Consider the following 14,817-nt stretch of genomic DNA (forward strand, 5'->3'; position numbering starts at 1 on the left):
AACAATGTAGCCGGGAGCTCATGAAAGGAAAGGGTTGTATTGCACCTCCAAGCTACCGCTGGCCAGTCCAGTACCATCCATTACAGAAGCCCGGGAATATTGGAGGAATCTCTGCACGCTAGAGTTGGCGAAGGTGGAATGGGTGGGGTGAGGGGGCATTAGCATCGGATGTTGCCCATGCTTAGCCCAGTGCTTAGCGGGGCTACCCCCTACTTTGGCCCAATCCCCAGAACAACATATCATATGAGTTTACAAAACAGACCACAGAGACAATAATATTTTTGGAACAAACTGATCACATGTGTTGGAGTCAACAAAATGGGCGGTCCCAGATTCCTTCAGCGTAAATGGTCTGCAGCACTTTTTGGGTGGCCGGTTCCAATTCCCGCGCTTCTTCGGCATCATCCTCTACTGTAGCTGGCTCCAAATGCTGGTTTGGTATTATGAGCTGGCGATAAATGGAGGAAAATCCATAATAATGTACACTAGTTAACACCCAGTCTAAAATTGGGCAGATGCCACAGAGGGCAGCCGCAGTCCTCAAGGAGACCGGAAGCAAGTGGTGTAGTGCACGCAAAGCCTTTCTCCCACCGTTGATGGGACATCAAAGGTGCGAATGTGCCACCAACTTTTTAAGGCGTTTCCTAGGGGGGGGGGTCCTTTGATAAAATGGGTTGCAAATTGTGCATTTTAAAGAATATTTGTTCATTAACACTGGCCAAAACTACGAATTGCACAGGAAAGCAACTCATCGAACTGGCACACTTTGAACAAAAAAAACACGAGCATGTTGGGCCTGCACTACGAACATTTCTCTATAGGCCAGTCCAAGCCTACCTCAGTGGATGATAACTATCCCATGAGGCCTGTGAGGAATTGGACCATCCGCACGGTGGGTGTATGCTCACCTGGGTCTTTTTGAAATTTTATATGAAATTGAATGAAGGGGGAGGGCAAAACCTACACCCTGCCATGGCAGGCCTAATTAAATAAAAAAGGCTCCATGGATCCGCCCTATCCTTTGTTGGCCCTGCTGGTGGCAGTGACGCATACTGAAAAGAGTTAATTTAATAGGCCCACAAGAGGCATGCTTGCAGGGCTAACAAAAGACAGGAAACCCCAACACCTTTGATATGGATCTGTGTCAACCTGAAGCCAGCCCCCGCCTCTTAGTATCAAGTAGGCAACCTCCACAGGGAGACCCCTTTCAGAGGGTAGGAGAATGTGATTTGTTGGAGACAGAAAGTCTGTTCTCGCCACAACTTCGAGGGACACCTGCCTTTAATCTGGAACCAAAGTGAGCTCAATTAACCAGAGAGACCATTTGATCCACAACAGACAGGAAGATGGAAGATGGGTGTGAGGTAGTAATACATGTTTTCACCCCTTTACCTTTCTTTTTGCAAAGCAATCTGGTTATGACCTCACGCATAACAGAAGATTGTTGGTGGGGACACAGGATTGGTTCATTAAGGTAGGCTTAGCCTACACCAATCACTGCAGCCCATTTGGCTTTAAAAGAGGGCTGAGCCCCTCTTTTGGCAGTTCATCTGAAAACTTTGCAAGGAGTAGAAAGAAGAACTCACTGGGACTTTGCCTGAAGGTATAGTCGGCCTTACAGCTTCCACCAGTAAAGGAAGGCCAGGATTTCCAAAGAGGGAAGTAAGATTCCTCTCCTAAACCTCTCTGTTACGCTCACCTGGCTCCCACAGGGGCGTCGATCTGAACTGGACAGATGCGGTCTCCACCAATGTGACGCGTAGTGCCGAGATGACGGATTGGACTGGCCCACCTAGCTTCGTTTGCTTGGCCCGTAGAAATATTCTTCTGGAAATGGAGAAAGGGAATTAACCACCCGTGGAGTTGAGCGTTAACCCCACCCACTCCCGCTGATCTCCCCACTGATCACCTTTGATGTACCCTCTTATAGTCTCACCTGATGGTTTGAAAAGATGAGCTCTCCATCCTGCATTGAGCGCAGGGGCGCGCAGATAACCAGTTGCTTCACTGGCTCGAAGGAATTGGTGAGTTCCAGAACAATATTGACTCTGAGATTCCCGGCAAGATGCCGTAAGCATGTAGTTCGTAAGAGTTCAAATGTCTGATTTTCACTCTGTCCGATTCCTTGCAGGTTGCAGCTTGACCCTAGTGAAGAGTTCCTCGTGGCAAGCGGTAATATTCAGGTAAGGATTTGTATTATCCAACACAGTTCAATAAAATAATGTCAATATGTAACCTGTTGCTTTCTCCCTTATTCAGGCGCTGAGAGAAAGTATGAAGTCTCTGGGAATAATGCCTCCGGCGGTAAAATCAGGTAAGTCTATTGTGGTGATGAGGTTTCCCCTTGTTTGTCCCTTTGCTTCACCTTGCTGTCCTTTTGCTTCCCCTTAGGGGCCGGGCTTCGGCGAGAATGCAGTGGAAGCTGCGCCGACCCGTGAAGAGGAATAGTACCCCCGGTGGTAAAATCGGGTAAGTCTATGGGGGGTAACTAATATTGACTCTGTGTATTCCCTTGGCTCACCTTGCTGTTCTTGTCTTCCCCTTAGGTGCCGGAGTGCAGCGGGAACATGCAGAAGGATGCGATGGAATGTGAAGATGCTGCGAAGGCCAGTGAGTTCAGCGCGGCGCTTCAGCAGGCGAGGCGACGCGCATAAAATAACTTCTTTCTTCCAGCTCGAAGGCGCGATGGATCGGAATTTAGGTAAGGATCAAAGGTATTGCTCTTGTTCTAACCTTTTCTCCTTCTTTCTCCCTTTTTCTAGGAGCTCCGGTCTCAAGGCGGGCGTGGCAGAAGACTGGATGCAGACTTGCAGGCACGGTGAGCGTTACGCTGCTGGATGCAGAATAACGTGAAGCGTGTGCTGCTCTTCGGGCGTTGTTTAAATAGCCTCCAAAGTAGTCCCAGGTAAGTATTCCTCCCCAGCCCCACCTGAGTAAAAAATAGTCCCTAAGTAAAGTAGTCCCTTCCAAGCCTCTTTTGGCTTGGAGCTCTTGCAGTATGGTCTGCATCAGGTAAGTTTGCAGCATGGTCTGCATCAGGTAAGTTTTGATCTATGAGCCTGGCGCCTATGGCGCCAGGACTGACTCTCCATATGAGCCTGGCGCCATAGGCGCCAGGACTGGACCCAAATAGCCCCTAGCAGGGGTTGTTGGGCTTGCTTGGAATAACTTGATGCCTGCTTTCGGGGTTGCTGGACTTGGTCTGGGTCCCCGGGGGTAGACATCATGACACTCTCCCAGGCCACAGAGTGAGAGACTGACTCCAGAGGACCCTCCAACCAGCTTCAGAACTGGTACCTAGCCAACACACCGCATGCACTGCTAGGCTTCGCAGTAAGCTTCCTAGGTGGGAAGTGCCAGAGAGTCTCTGAACCAAACCAAGGAGAAGACCGAGAAGACCGTTGCCTGTAACACTCTCCTCAGCTTTGGGAAACAAGTCCAGTGAAGAAGCTAGGAGGAGTGCATCGACAAGCATCAACCAGTGTCCACCTTAAAGGACTTTTTCGAGACAGTCGAGCCCCTCGAGATGCCACAGACTGCACCACTGACTGTTGTCAGGCCGCAGTCGCTCACCCCATCCGAGACGCCTCGACCAGTACTTCAGACCCGCCAACCAGCATTGAGACAATGATTCCTGACCCTGAGCCGCCGTGTAGGACAGCATGCAGCCGTCCGTCCAGCCTTGCTAGCCGAACTGCCTGCTGCCTGAAACCCACAGCTGTCTCCCGTCTTGATCTCTGTCTCAGAAGCTGCAAAGCACCCTGAAACCAACTTGACGCTGTCCAGCACCAAGTACTTCTACTAGCACAAGGTACATTGTGGTTCTGTCTCACTGGTCCTTCTCTGAATGCTCCTAGTGGCGTTTTACAACCCATTGGCCCCTTTGTGCTGAAACTAAGTATCCTTGAACTATTGCAACTAATTACTTTACCGACTACCCTCCAGTCAGTATCCAGAGTGCATCCCCTTTCTTTCTTGAAACTGTCTGTCCTCTGCATTCCTTTGCAGGGTGGGTTGTATTTTGTAGTGTGCTAGAACTGTCCGTTGTGATAATAATAAAGTAGATATTTGTATACGACCTTGACTGGACAGTCCCTTTTATCAATGGGTAATAATTGTATTTTCGCTGTTGCAACTAACCAACGATCCACGACCTTGCATAGATAAGCCTGCCATTCCGTCCACATTACCAAAATTGGACAAAGACGTTTATAATTTGCTTGTGTTTCCAATCTGTTCAGATCCCTTCTGGTGTTCTAGAGGTGTGGGGCTGATTGATGGTTTAGAAACCGATATTCATCCCTGGACCGCTCGTGCCACTGGATTCGTCACAGTCCTACATATCATGAGGTGTAGATTTCGTTCTCCCCCCACTATGAGCGAGGGAGTAGAACACAACCGTGACTGCGGCTAGTATGTCAATACCTCGATTCAGAGGCGTTGCTGTAGGGAGCTTGGGTGGGTCTGTAGCCCCGGGTCTTTTGGTTATAACCCTGGATAGATACTCAGGGGCTACAACTAAAAGGCTAGCTAGCCCTGAGTCCCGACAGTCCCCACATTAGCATAGCCCCGGATCTTTTACAAATCTAGCAACACCCCTGGCTTGATTTATGTACAATACTGCCAATTACTTGCTAACATCACAGTGTCGTCACTAATCCCCCACCCCAGACACTGCACAGTTTTTAGAAGAACTTGTCTTTCTGCAGAGAAAAAGCGCCCCCGCCGGATGCTGCCGATGTGTGTACCCTGCAAATGTGTGTCAGTGTGCTGAGAGGATCTCCTTGAAAGCAACTTTCTAGTAACGGATCTCTTAAAGAGATCCACTGGGGAGTGTGTTCAACGACATGTGTGCATACATGGGTTTTATAAAGTGCAAACCTAGCTGGTAAGCAACGAAGCGCAGTAAATAGGGGTAACGAGGAAGGGTGCAGGGACCGCAGAGAAGGGGGGAGCAATTGCAAGAACATATCAATATAGTGCTGTGCTGTGCCCATGTCTTGATATATTACGATGGGAGGGGAATGGAGTGGAAAGGCTACTTTGGATTGTGATGGCAGGGGAGATGGCAAGGAAAGGCTACTTTGGATTGCGATGGGACGGTGATGGATGGAAAGGCTACTTTGGAATGCAATGGGAAGGGGATGGCATGGAAAGGCTACTTTGGATTGCGATGGGAGGGAGATGGCATGGAAAGGTTACTTTGGATTTCAATGCTATGTTATGTTACTTGGCATTTATATAGCGCCTAATGTATCATTGGTATGATCTTCAAGCGCTGGTAGATTGAACGCCCTCGGGAACCGCAGTTGAAGTCAGTAGAGAGAGAGAGTATTGTAAAGTGCGTGGGCGCACTGGATATGTGTGCAGCTGGTGTGGTTGTTGCATGATAGCTGCTTCTTAGCGGTAGGCGTGGTGCTGAGGAAATCAGTTGGATGTGTTCAGTCTGGAGGGTGGACACCCAGACTGAGTTCTGGATGCGTTAGGCCTGAGGAGACGCCTAAGATAGCCGGTGTGTGCTAGCTAGCTGTGTTTTATTAGGATGATGGGTAGTTCGAGGGGTCATGTAAGTATGAGAACAGCTAGACCGAATGTGTCATAGTATAGCTGTGTTCTAATTGAATGATGGTGTATATGAGAGAGTAAGCGTAGTAGTGTGACATGCTGGTAATCAGTAAAGTGTATGCAACCAGGCACACTCAATGATGTTGGGAATACCTTCTAGATTCAACTTTAACACAGTGGCACTATTGGGGCACGCTCGATGATGTAGGGAATACCTTCCAAGTTGAACCCCAACACAGTGACGCTATTAGGCACACTTTCTAGATTCAAAATTAACACAATGCCGCTATTAGGCTATGAGGCATACTTTCTAAGTTAAAACTTTGGCACAGTGACGCTATTCGGGCACACTCAATGATGTTGGGGATACGTTCAGTTTGAACACAGTGATGCTATTTGGCACACTTTCTAGGCACACTTTCTGAATTCAAAGTGTAGCACAGTTGAGCTGCAAGGTTCAGTGCAGTGAGGCTATTAGGGTACGAGTAGTTGTTAGACTTTAATATGTAGCTGTACGTAGTATCATGGTAAACATTTTTAGATATTTAAATAAGAGTTGTAGGGCTTTCTGGCGTGAGGTGATTACTTCAGTCCCCACCCTTGCCACACTTGCGTTTTTGTTGGTGCTGGTTGATGGCAGGCTACTGGCTTCTTGCTTCTCCTGCGGATACATGCAGATATGATCTGGAACCATCTTGTTGGAGCTGTCATTTGCCTGGGGGTCCTTAGCCAAAGGGGGCTGCCGGGCAGAGGGCTGCCCTGGGAAGGTCTGTAATGGCCTGGGTAGGATAGTCGTGGGACCAATCAGGGCACGATGGCTGAGTCGGAAGAAGCAAGGGTTGCAGGGGGGAAACAGGACTGGGGACAGTGCTTTAAGTGGGCCGGGCCAGCCAGAGCCAGGCCCCGCCAGTCTCCAAACAGTGGGGCTGAGCAGGGACCCTGCAGGGGCCCTCCTGTCCCACCATGCCATAGCCGTGGTGGGACAGGTGGAATGGAGTGGGAGGACTTCTTTGGATTGCGATGGGAGGGTGATGGATTGTAAGGGCTACTTTGGATTGCGATGGGAGGGCTACTTTGGATTGCAATGGGAGCGGAATGGAGTGGGAGAGCTACTTTGGATTGCGATGGGAGGAAAGGCTACTTTGGATTGCGATGGGAGGGGAATGGAGTGGGAGGGCTACTTTGGATTGCGATGGGAGGAAAGGCTACTTTGGATTGCAATGGGAGGGGAATGGAGTGGGAGGGCTACTTTGGATTGCGATGGGAGGGGAATGGAGTGGGAGGGCTACTTTGGATTGCGATGGGAGGGGAATGGAGTGGGAAAGATACTTTGGATTGGGATGGGAGGGGAATGGCATGGAAAGGCTACTTTGGATTGAGATGGGAGTGGGATCGAGTGGGGGGGCTTCTTTGCATTGTGATGGGATGAGAATGGAGTGGCAGAGCTCATTTGGATTGCGATGGGAGGGGAATGGAGTGGGAGGACTACTTTGGATTGCGATGGGAGGGTGATGGATTGTAAGGGCTAATTTGGATTGTGATGGGAGGGGTACTTTGGATTGCAATGGGAGGGGAATGGAGTGGGAGGGCCACTTTGGATTGCAATGGGAGGGGATGGAGTGGAAGGGCTAGTTTAGAATGAGATGGGAGAGGAATTAATTGGAAGTGCTACTTTGGATTGCAATTGGAGTGGAATGGAGTGGAAGGTCTACTTTGGATTCTGATGGGAGGGGAATGGAGTGGGAGGGCTACTTTGGATTGCGATGGGAGGGGAATGGAGTGGGAGGGCTACTTTGGATTGCGATGGGAGGAGAATGGAGTGGGAGGGCTACTTTGGATTGCAATGGGAGGGGAATGGAGTGGGAGGGCTATTTTGGATTGCAATGGGAGAGGGATGGAGTGGAAGTGATCCTTTGGATTGCGATGGGAGGAAAGGCTTCTTTGGATTGCAATTGGAGGGGAATGGAGTGGAAGGTCTACTTTGGATTGTGATGGGAGGGGAATGGAGTGGGAGGGCTACTTTGGATTGCGATGGAAGGGGAATGGAGTGGGAGGGCTACTTTGGATTCTGATGGGAGGGGAATGGCATGGAAAGGATTGCGATGGGAGGGGAATGGAGTGGGAGGGCTACTTTGGATTGCGATGGGAGAGGAATGGCATGGAAAGGCTACTTTGGATTGCGATGGGAGGGGAATGGAGTGGGAGGGCTACTTTGGATTGCTATGGGAGGGGAATGGCATGGAAAGGCTACTTTGGATTGCGATGGGAGGGCTACTTTGGATTGCGATGGGAGGGGGATGCCATGGCAAGGCTACTTTGGATTGCGATGGGAGGGGAATGGAGTGGGAGGGCTACTTTGGATTGCGATGGGAGGGGAATGGAGTGGGAGGGCTACTTTGGATTGCGATGGGAGAGGAATGAAGTGGGAGAGCTACTTTGGATTGCGATGGGAGGGGGATGGCATGTAAAGGCTACTTTGGATTGCGATGGGAGGGGAATGGAGTGGGAGGGCTACTTTGGATTGCAATGGGAGGGGAATGGATTGGGAGGGCTACTTTGGATTGCAATGGGAGGGGGATGGAGTGGGAGGGCTACTTTGGATTGCAATGGGAGGGGGATGGAGTGGGAGGGCTACTTTGGATTGCAATGGGAGGGGAATGGAGTGGGAGGGCTACTTTGGATTGCAATGGGAGGGGAATGGAGTGGGAGGGCTACTTTGGATTGCAATGGGAGGAGGATGGAGTGGGAGGGCTACTTTGGATTGCGATGGGAGGGGGATGGCATAGATAGGCTACTTTGGATTGCGATGGGAGGGGAATGGAGTGGGAGGGCTACTTTGGATTGCGATGGGAGGGGAATGGAGTGGGAAGGGCTTCTTTGGATTGCAATGGGGGGGATGGAGTGGGAGGGCTACTTTGGATTGCAATGGGAGGGGGGTGGAGTGGGAGGGCTACTTTGGATTGCAATGGGAGGGGCATGGAGTGGAAGGGCTACTTTGGATTGCGATGGGAGGGGAATGGAGTGGGAGGGCTACTTTGGATTGCGATGGGAGGGGAACGGAGTGGGAGGGCTACTTTGGATTGCAATGGGAGGGGAATGGAGTGGGAGGGCTACTTTGGATTGCGATAGGAGGGGAATGGAGTGGGAGGGCTACTTTGGATTGCAATGGGAGGGGAATGGAGTGGGAGGGCTACTTTGGATTGCAATGGGAGGGGGATGGAGTGGGAGGGCTACTTTGGATTGCAATGGGAGGGAGATGGAGCGGAAGGGCTACTTTGGATTGCGATGGGAGGGGGATGGAGCCGAAGGGTTACTTACCATTTATGACTTAATTGCATTACCCATTGCCACAATGGTAATGAAACTTCTGAAAGAAGGTGCAGGAAGCGTACGCCCCCATTTTCACCTACGCCTCGATGTAACTATGCACCTTTTTATTTGCTGATGAGTGGCAGTAAGAGACGGCAATGCACGGGAGTGTTGCGGCCACTCACCACACTCTCAGCTGCTGCTTTACTGAGGTACCTGTACAGTGGCACCGATTAGCTCAGCCGCTAAACGGATCTATGAATGTTTGCCGACTTTTTTTTTACTGACCTACACTTTTGCCGATTTATTTTAATCGAATGTAGCACTTTTTTACAGCTGAATACAGGTGTGACCCCCCGCACATCCCCTTATGCCCCTCACTTTCCCCCCTTTCTATATACCTTGCCCCAACTTCCCATCTGCATGTTGCAGTAAAATAACACTAGAAACAAATCAATTCGGCAAAAGTGTAGATCGGCAAAAGTGGGTAATATCCACCAAACGCAGGGGTGTTGCTAGGTCTGGAAAAGATCAGGGGCTAAGATAATATCAGGGCTGTCGGGACTCAGGGCTAGCTAGACTTTTGGTTGTAGCCCCTGAGCTTCTACCTGGAGCTAAAATCCAAAGGCACGGGGCTATAGCCCCATTAGCCAAATGCCTGGGGTAGCGGAAGTGACATCACATGAACCTTTACCTCTGATGACATCACTTCCTGTGATGTCATTTGACCCCCACACCCCGAAGTGATATCACAGAAAGTGATGGAACACAACCTTTCACCCCTTGACAAAACAGGAAGTGGCATCACATAGCATTGTTTCTAAGTACAATATTAAAAATATGGTTAAGATATCACTGTAATGTGATATACATTTCATACAAGAATGGATCACCATCTGTAGCATTAATATCAGTGTGTATAGGTCCATATTACCAAATGACTGTGAATGCAAGCAGATGTCAAAGGCAAATGATAATGATGTGTTATTATATAGCACTTATGCTTAAGCGCTTTATATAGAACAAATATACATACAATATCACCAAACCTGTGTTGGTACTCATTTATCAACCTCAGAAGAGTGAAAGGCTGAGTTGACCTTGCCGGAATTCGAACCTGCAAGCTGTAGACCACACACACATCGCAGCAGTGAGCGCTCAACCCATTGAGCTATCTGACCAGCTAAAGCTATCTTAACGGCCATAGTAACATGAGAAATTATATGTCTGAATGTTCTCAAAGTCAGAAAGAAAATGACACTCTGCAGTGGGCACCATTAAACTGGTAACTGAGATTTACCAGCAGGCCAGTTCCTCTGCAGGTCGGGTGCAAACTGTTACACTTGTGGAACCCCTGTTTTCAAGAGGCCTGAACAAGAAAGCCAGCCTCTCCAGAAACAAAGAGCCACGTGGCACTGGCTACAGCCTGGCCGTTTCAATTGAAAAAAATGAAAAAACAGGGGTAGCAAGGGAGAGCTCAGAGGTCGCAAGGGAGAACTCAGGGGTCGCAGGTGCGACCCCTCATACCCCAAATGACGTCCCTGAGCCCCCCTAGCAACGAACGCCTCTGAACGTAATGAGCTACAGGGCAGAGGAATGTACGCTGTGGACTCTCCATGCCGGCACTTCAGTTGTAGGGCAATGCACATCACCTGGTGCACAGCCGGCATAGCTGCACGGGGGTAAGGCTGCACAGCGTTGCATAATAATCAAGCGCATAGTATGTCGGGCCTCCTGTCATATAGTGGGTGGTTTCAGGGCCCAGATCACGTACGGCCCGATTCACAGAGAACCCTTCTTGCATGCGCCGTAACTTACTCTTTCGCCTGGGTGTAATTTACACCTGAAAACTATATTCAGAAAGAATTAAGGAGTAACGTACGAATGCCCAAATTACAGTGCTTAGACACGACTTTACAAAGCATTGGCAATGCCAACAGTTTTATCTTTTGTGTAGGCATGGGGTAGGCATTTGCCAGGCACTTCCCTAGTTGTACTATGTGGCCATTATGGGTAGGAGCTGCAAAACGGTGCATGTTCCTGGGCATGTAATAGTCTATGGCAGGGGTCTGCAACCTGTGGCTCTCCAGATGTTTTGGACTACGACTCCCATGATCCCATGCCATTGACTATGCTGACAAGGCCTGATGGGAGTTATAGTCCAAAATATCTGGTGAGCCAAAGATTGAAGACCCATGGTCTATGGCAAACGTCTATCTAATACCTATACACAAGCCAAAACTATTGCCTTTGCCAATGATTGTTTTAACAGAATCTCAGGGCAAGGACACGCATACTGCTTATAAATCAAGTGGCTACAGGCACACTTGGTTAAGACATTTCAATTACACCAGCAGGGTTTTTCAAGCTACAGTTAAGCCAATAAATCAGTAGATTGCATCAGGCAGGCACTTACAGCACTAAGAGATCCCAGGAGGATGTGTTTTGAGGCGGGGGACAGTGGGGGGAGGAAGGAAGTGGGTGGGAATGGCCATAATGATTAGCATGGTCCTGGGAAGTCAGTGGGTGGGGGAAAAAACCTCCTCATATCCCCTGTTCCTCTTAGCTGTACGCCAATGCAACAGTGTTGGCCTCTAGATAATAGCCATTCGACCCCAGACGTCCAATCCTGAGGAATGGTGGAAGCATCGTCATATTGGTGAAAGCAAATCCTTGATGATTGCAGTGATGAGATTCCTTGAACAAATACAAATTCGACTAGAGGTGACATCAGCACACTGTGAGCATGAGGACTCCCTGCAAGATAGAACTGAGGGCTGATGATGCCATACATGTCACAGAAGACATCTATCAAGTCCATGTAGAATAGGAATGTCCGATGTTTACATAGTGTTTCAAACAAAAAGGAACCAGACGAAACTTACCATTTGTTTTAAGACGTGGAAGAAAAGGGATGAGTTCTTGTGAAGTTTTTTCTTGTTTTTTTAAATTTTCTAAAGTTTGTAAAAACTAAATGAAATAAAAAAAATAAAAAAATAGCCAAAACTAAAAAGGCTCAAGCATGCCCAAACTTGGAGGCCAAACGTGAAGTAGCGTCCACCTGAGTAACTTACTCCATGACAGATAAAACCTATACCAACGAAATTCTTCCCTACAGAGTTGTCCTATTTCTCTCATTTCCTTTCCACTGCATAGTCCTTCTTATGCCGCACATCCTGCACCTTTGCAAACACGGCCGCACCCGTGCACACTCCACATTCCAGACTTCCCTCTGCAACAGTCCCCTGTAACACAAGCGGGTTCTGTTTCCAAGAAAGTTCCGAAGCTGTGTGAGTGGACATAAAGTTATGCTTTCATACATCGACACTCCCACAGGCTCCCAACACACCCACCAGAAGCCCACGTGCTCTGTGCATGGAGTAAGCTAAGCATGCGTACAATACCCAACAGTGAGTAACTTACTGGCAAGTAGGTGAGAAACTACTTTTTCCAGAAGTAAGGTAGTCTTACTCTTGGGGCCGCCATGTAGGTCTGTGTTTCTTTGTGTAGTATTGTGGAGGTGTGTGGGTGTGTTTCTTTCTTTTGACTAACTGCAGATTTACTCTTACATTTTTTGAAAAAGCTTTTGAACAAAAGAATCTGAAGAAAAAACGATATTCCACTCCTACTCACACTATTCTCCCTATTCTTCCCCCATGCTCCAGGAGAGTACGTGGAAGGAGTCGGCGACCAGGACACCATCCTCATCCATTCGTGTCGCCAATGGACCACGGTGACCGCTCACAGCCTGGAAGAAGGACACTATGTGATTGGGCCAAAGATCGACATCCCGCTCCAGTATCCAGGTATAGAGAGAGACCAGGGGAGCACGCGTCAGCTCACCGGTCATGTCAAAGAGAGCGTGCGTCAGCGCACCGGTCATGCCAAAGAGAGCGTGCGTCAGCGCACCGGTCATGCCAAAGAGAACACGCGTCAGCGCACCGGTCATGTCAAAAGGAGCGCGCATCAGCGCACCGGTCTTGCCAATGGGAGCGCGCGTCATCACACCGGTCATGCCAAAGGTAGCACGCATCAGTGCACCGGTCATTTCAAAGAAGATAGCGCGCGTCAGCGCACAGGTCATGTAAAAGATGGAGCGCGCGTCAACACACCGGTCATGTCAAAGATGGAGAGGTAGCTCTAGTACAGGGGTCTGCAACCTTTGGCTCTCCAGATGTTTTCAACTACAACTCTACAGCACTACACAGCAGAGTCAATGTGATGGATGAAGGGAGTAGTAGTACCAAACATCAGGAGGGCTGCACGTTGCAGTCCTCTGGTCTATTATGTGCTAGCGAGATGCTTGGAGGAAGCATGGCGAGAGTTAGGATTCAGGCCCTACCACCGTTGTCATGCCACATAACCTACATGGGGTTGACTGTTCATTTCAGGAAATGTTGTCTAATTTTGAATTTAATTAGCAGGAAAAATGTAACCCCACTGGTGACAAACAAACAAAAGGGCATTTTATGTAAACCCGTGACCTCTGCTTTCCAGTAAACCTCCCATTCTGTAAACAGATGGTAGAGCACTTGCAAATAAGACGGGGACATTAAGAGTGTGGATTTGAGACAGCGCACTTTTTTAAGTGGGTGGCATTGCCTCAGACCTTTCAGCAGCCAATAGCATTGTCCCAGTTGGGTTCTCAGTTTCCTGCAGACACCAAAGAGCAATGGTCTTCAACCTGCAGCTGTCCAGATGCGCTGGACTTTGACTCCCATGATCCCTCACCTTTGACTATGCAGACTCGGGCCGATGGGAGTTGTAGTCTAACGCCTCTGGGGAGCCAGAGGTTGCATATCACTTCCATACAGGAAGACGGATATGTGCATGCAATTGATGTTAGTAATGACTAACCGTTGGGGGCGTACTCCATTAATGACCTTGGAAGGGTGAAGGGCTGAGGCGGCCCTGCTGTGGTTTGTGGCTCAATCCTAAACAAACACCATCATTGACCCCAATGTAAGCGATGGGAGTGGGGGGCACCAAAATGGCCCTGCAGGGGCAGCAGGAAAGGTTGCACCGGCCCCACACAGAGGCGGCCCCTACCCCGCTTTCTCACTCTGATCTATACGGATTCCTTTCACAGCAGGAACAGGCAGCAATGGCTTCTGGGATAACAATCACTATATAGCAATGTCTCAGCATTCCAAGACCACACAAACGCCCCTGTATATCCCTACCCATTGCACAACCTCCAGATCCACTGCTGACAGGTCTGGCAGAATGGGTACCCTTCTCATGATGTGGGGTGCTCATGGTTACCCCGCAGATCTGAAGCACCCAGGCCCTAAACAGGGCAAGTCATGTAGGCCACCCCTTTTGATGTGGATAGGTTAGACCATAGTGCCCCACTTGTCACCTGTTACCTGAAGCCCATGCCTGACATGGGACAGCGGGAGAGCTCTGCTCCTCTCATTCGATAAGGCCCAGATCACGTGGGCCTAGACCCACACCCACAGCATGAACAGAGTCGCGGGCCTCATTGCAGACACTTTGCACCAGTGCAATACTGGTTTGCACAGTATTAGCAGTGGAGCAAATATTGCGCATGTGCAACATTGCATTGAGAGAACACTTTTGCGCCTCAGAGCAATTTCTGCTCACTCTGTGTAGAATTGTGCATGCACCATTGCAGTGTTTATGAAGTAAGTCCCCATAAAAGCTTTGGCACTCCTGAAAAGCAGTCACGTGATGCTACGGGGGTGGTATGCCTTGTCTTCTACCGTGCAGGCTTCTTTTTTGTATTTAGTTTTTATTATTAAGTGTTTTGGTTCAGACATAAATTGTATAAACCTTTCACCTATACAAAAAAAAAACATAATAATCACATAATGAAAATATAAAAAGCATGTTTACATACAACATTTAAAAGAAAAACAAACAACATTGTGTTTCCCTTAATTAAATCAGAATTCATAAGAACATATCACACCAGTGCTT

At 48.9% G+C, this 14,817-nt stretch overlaps 1 protein-coding gene across 2 annotated transcripts in view; it reads left to right on the forward strand.

Annotated features, from left to right (window-relative positions):
• Positions 1-14,817, forward strand: part of GAREM2 (GRB2 associated regulator of MAPK1 subtype 2) — a 475,556-nt gene that overhangs the window by 141,771 nt on the left and 318,968 nt on the right. For both annotated transcript variants that reach the window (XM_069605575.1, XM_069605576.1), the window contains exon 2: positions 12,540-12,680. In XM_069605575.1, the coding sequence (XP_069461676.1) occupies positions 12,540-12,680 (141 nt within the window). The remainder of the gene's footprint in view (positions 1-12,539; positions 12,681-14,817) is intronic.

The sequence above is a fragment of the Ambystoma mexicanum genome, chromosome 4p (assembly GCF_040938575.1).
Source record: "Ambystoma mexicanum isolate Mex_15411 chromosome 4p, UKY_AmexF1_1, whole genome shotgun sequence".
Lineage (NCBI taxonomy): Eukaryota > Metazoa > Chordata > Amphibia > Caudata > Ambystomatidae > Ambystoma > Ambystoma mexicanum.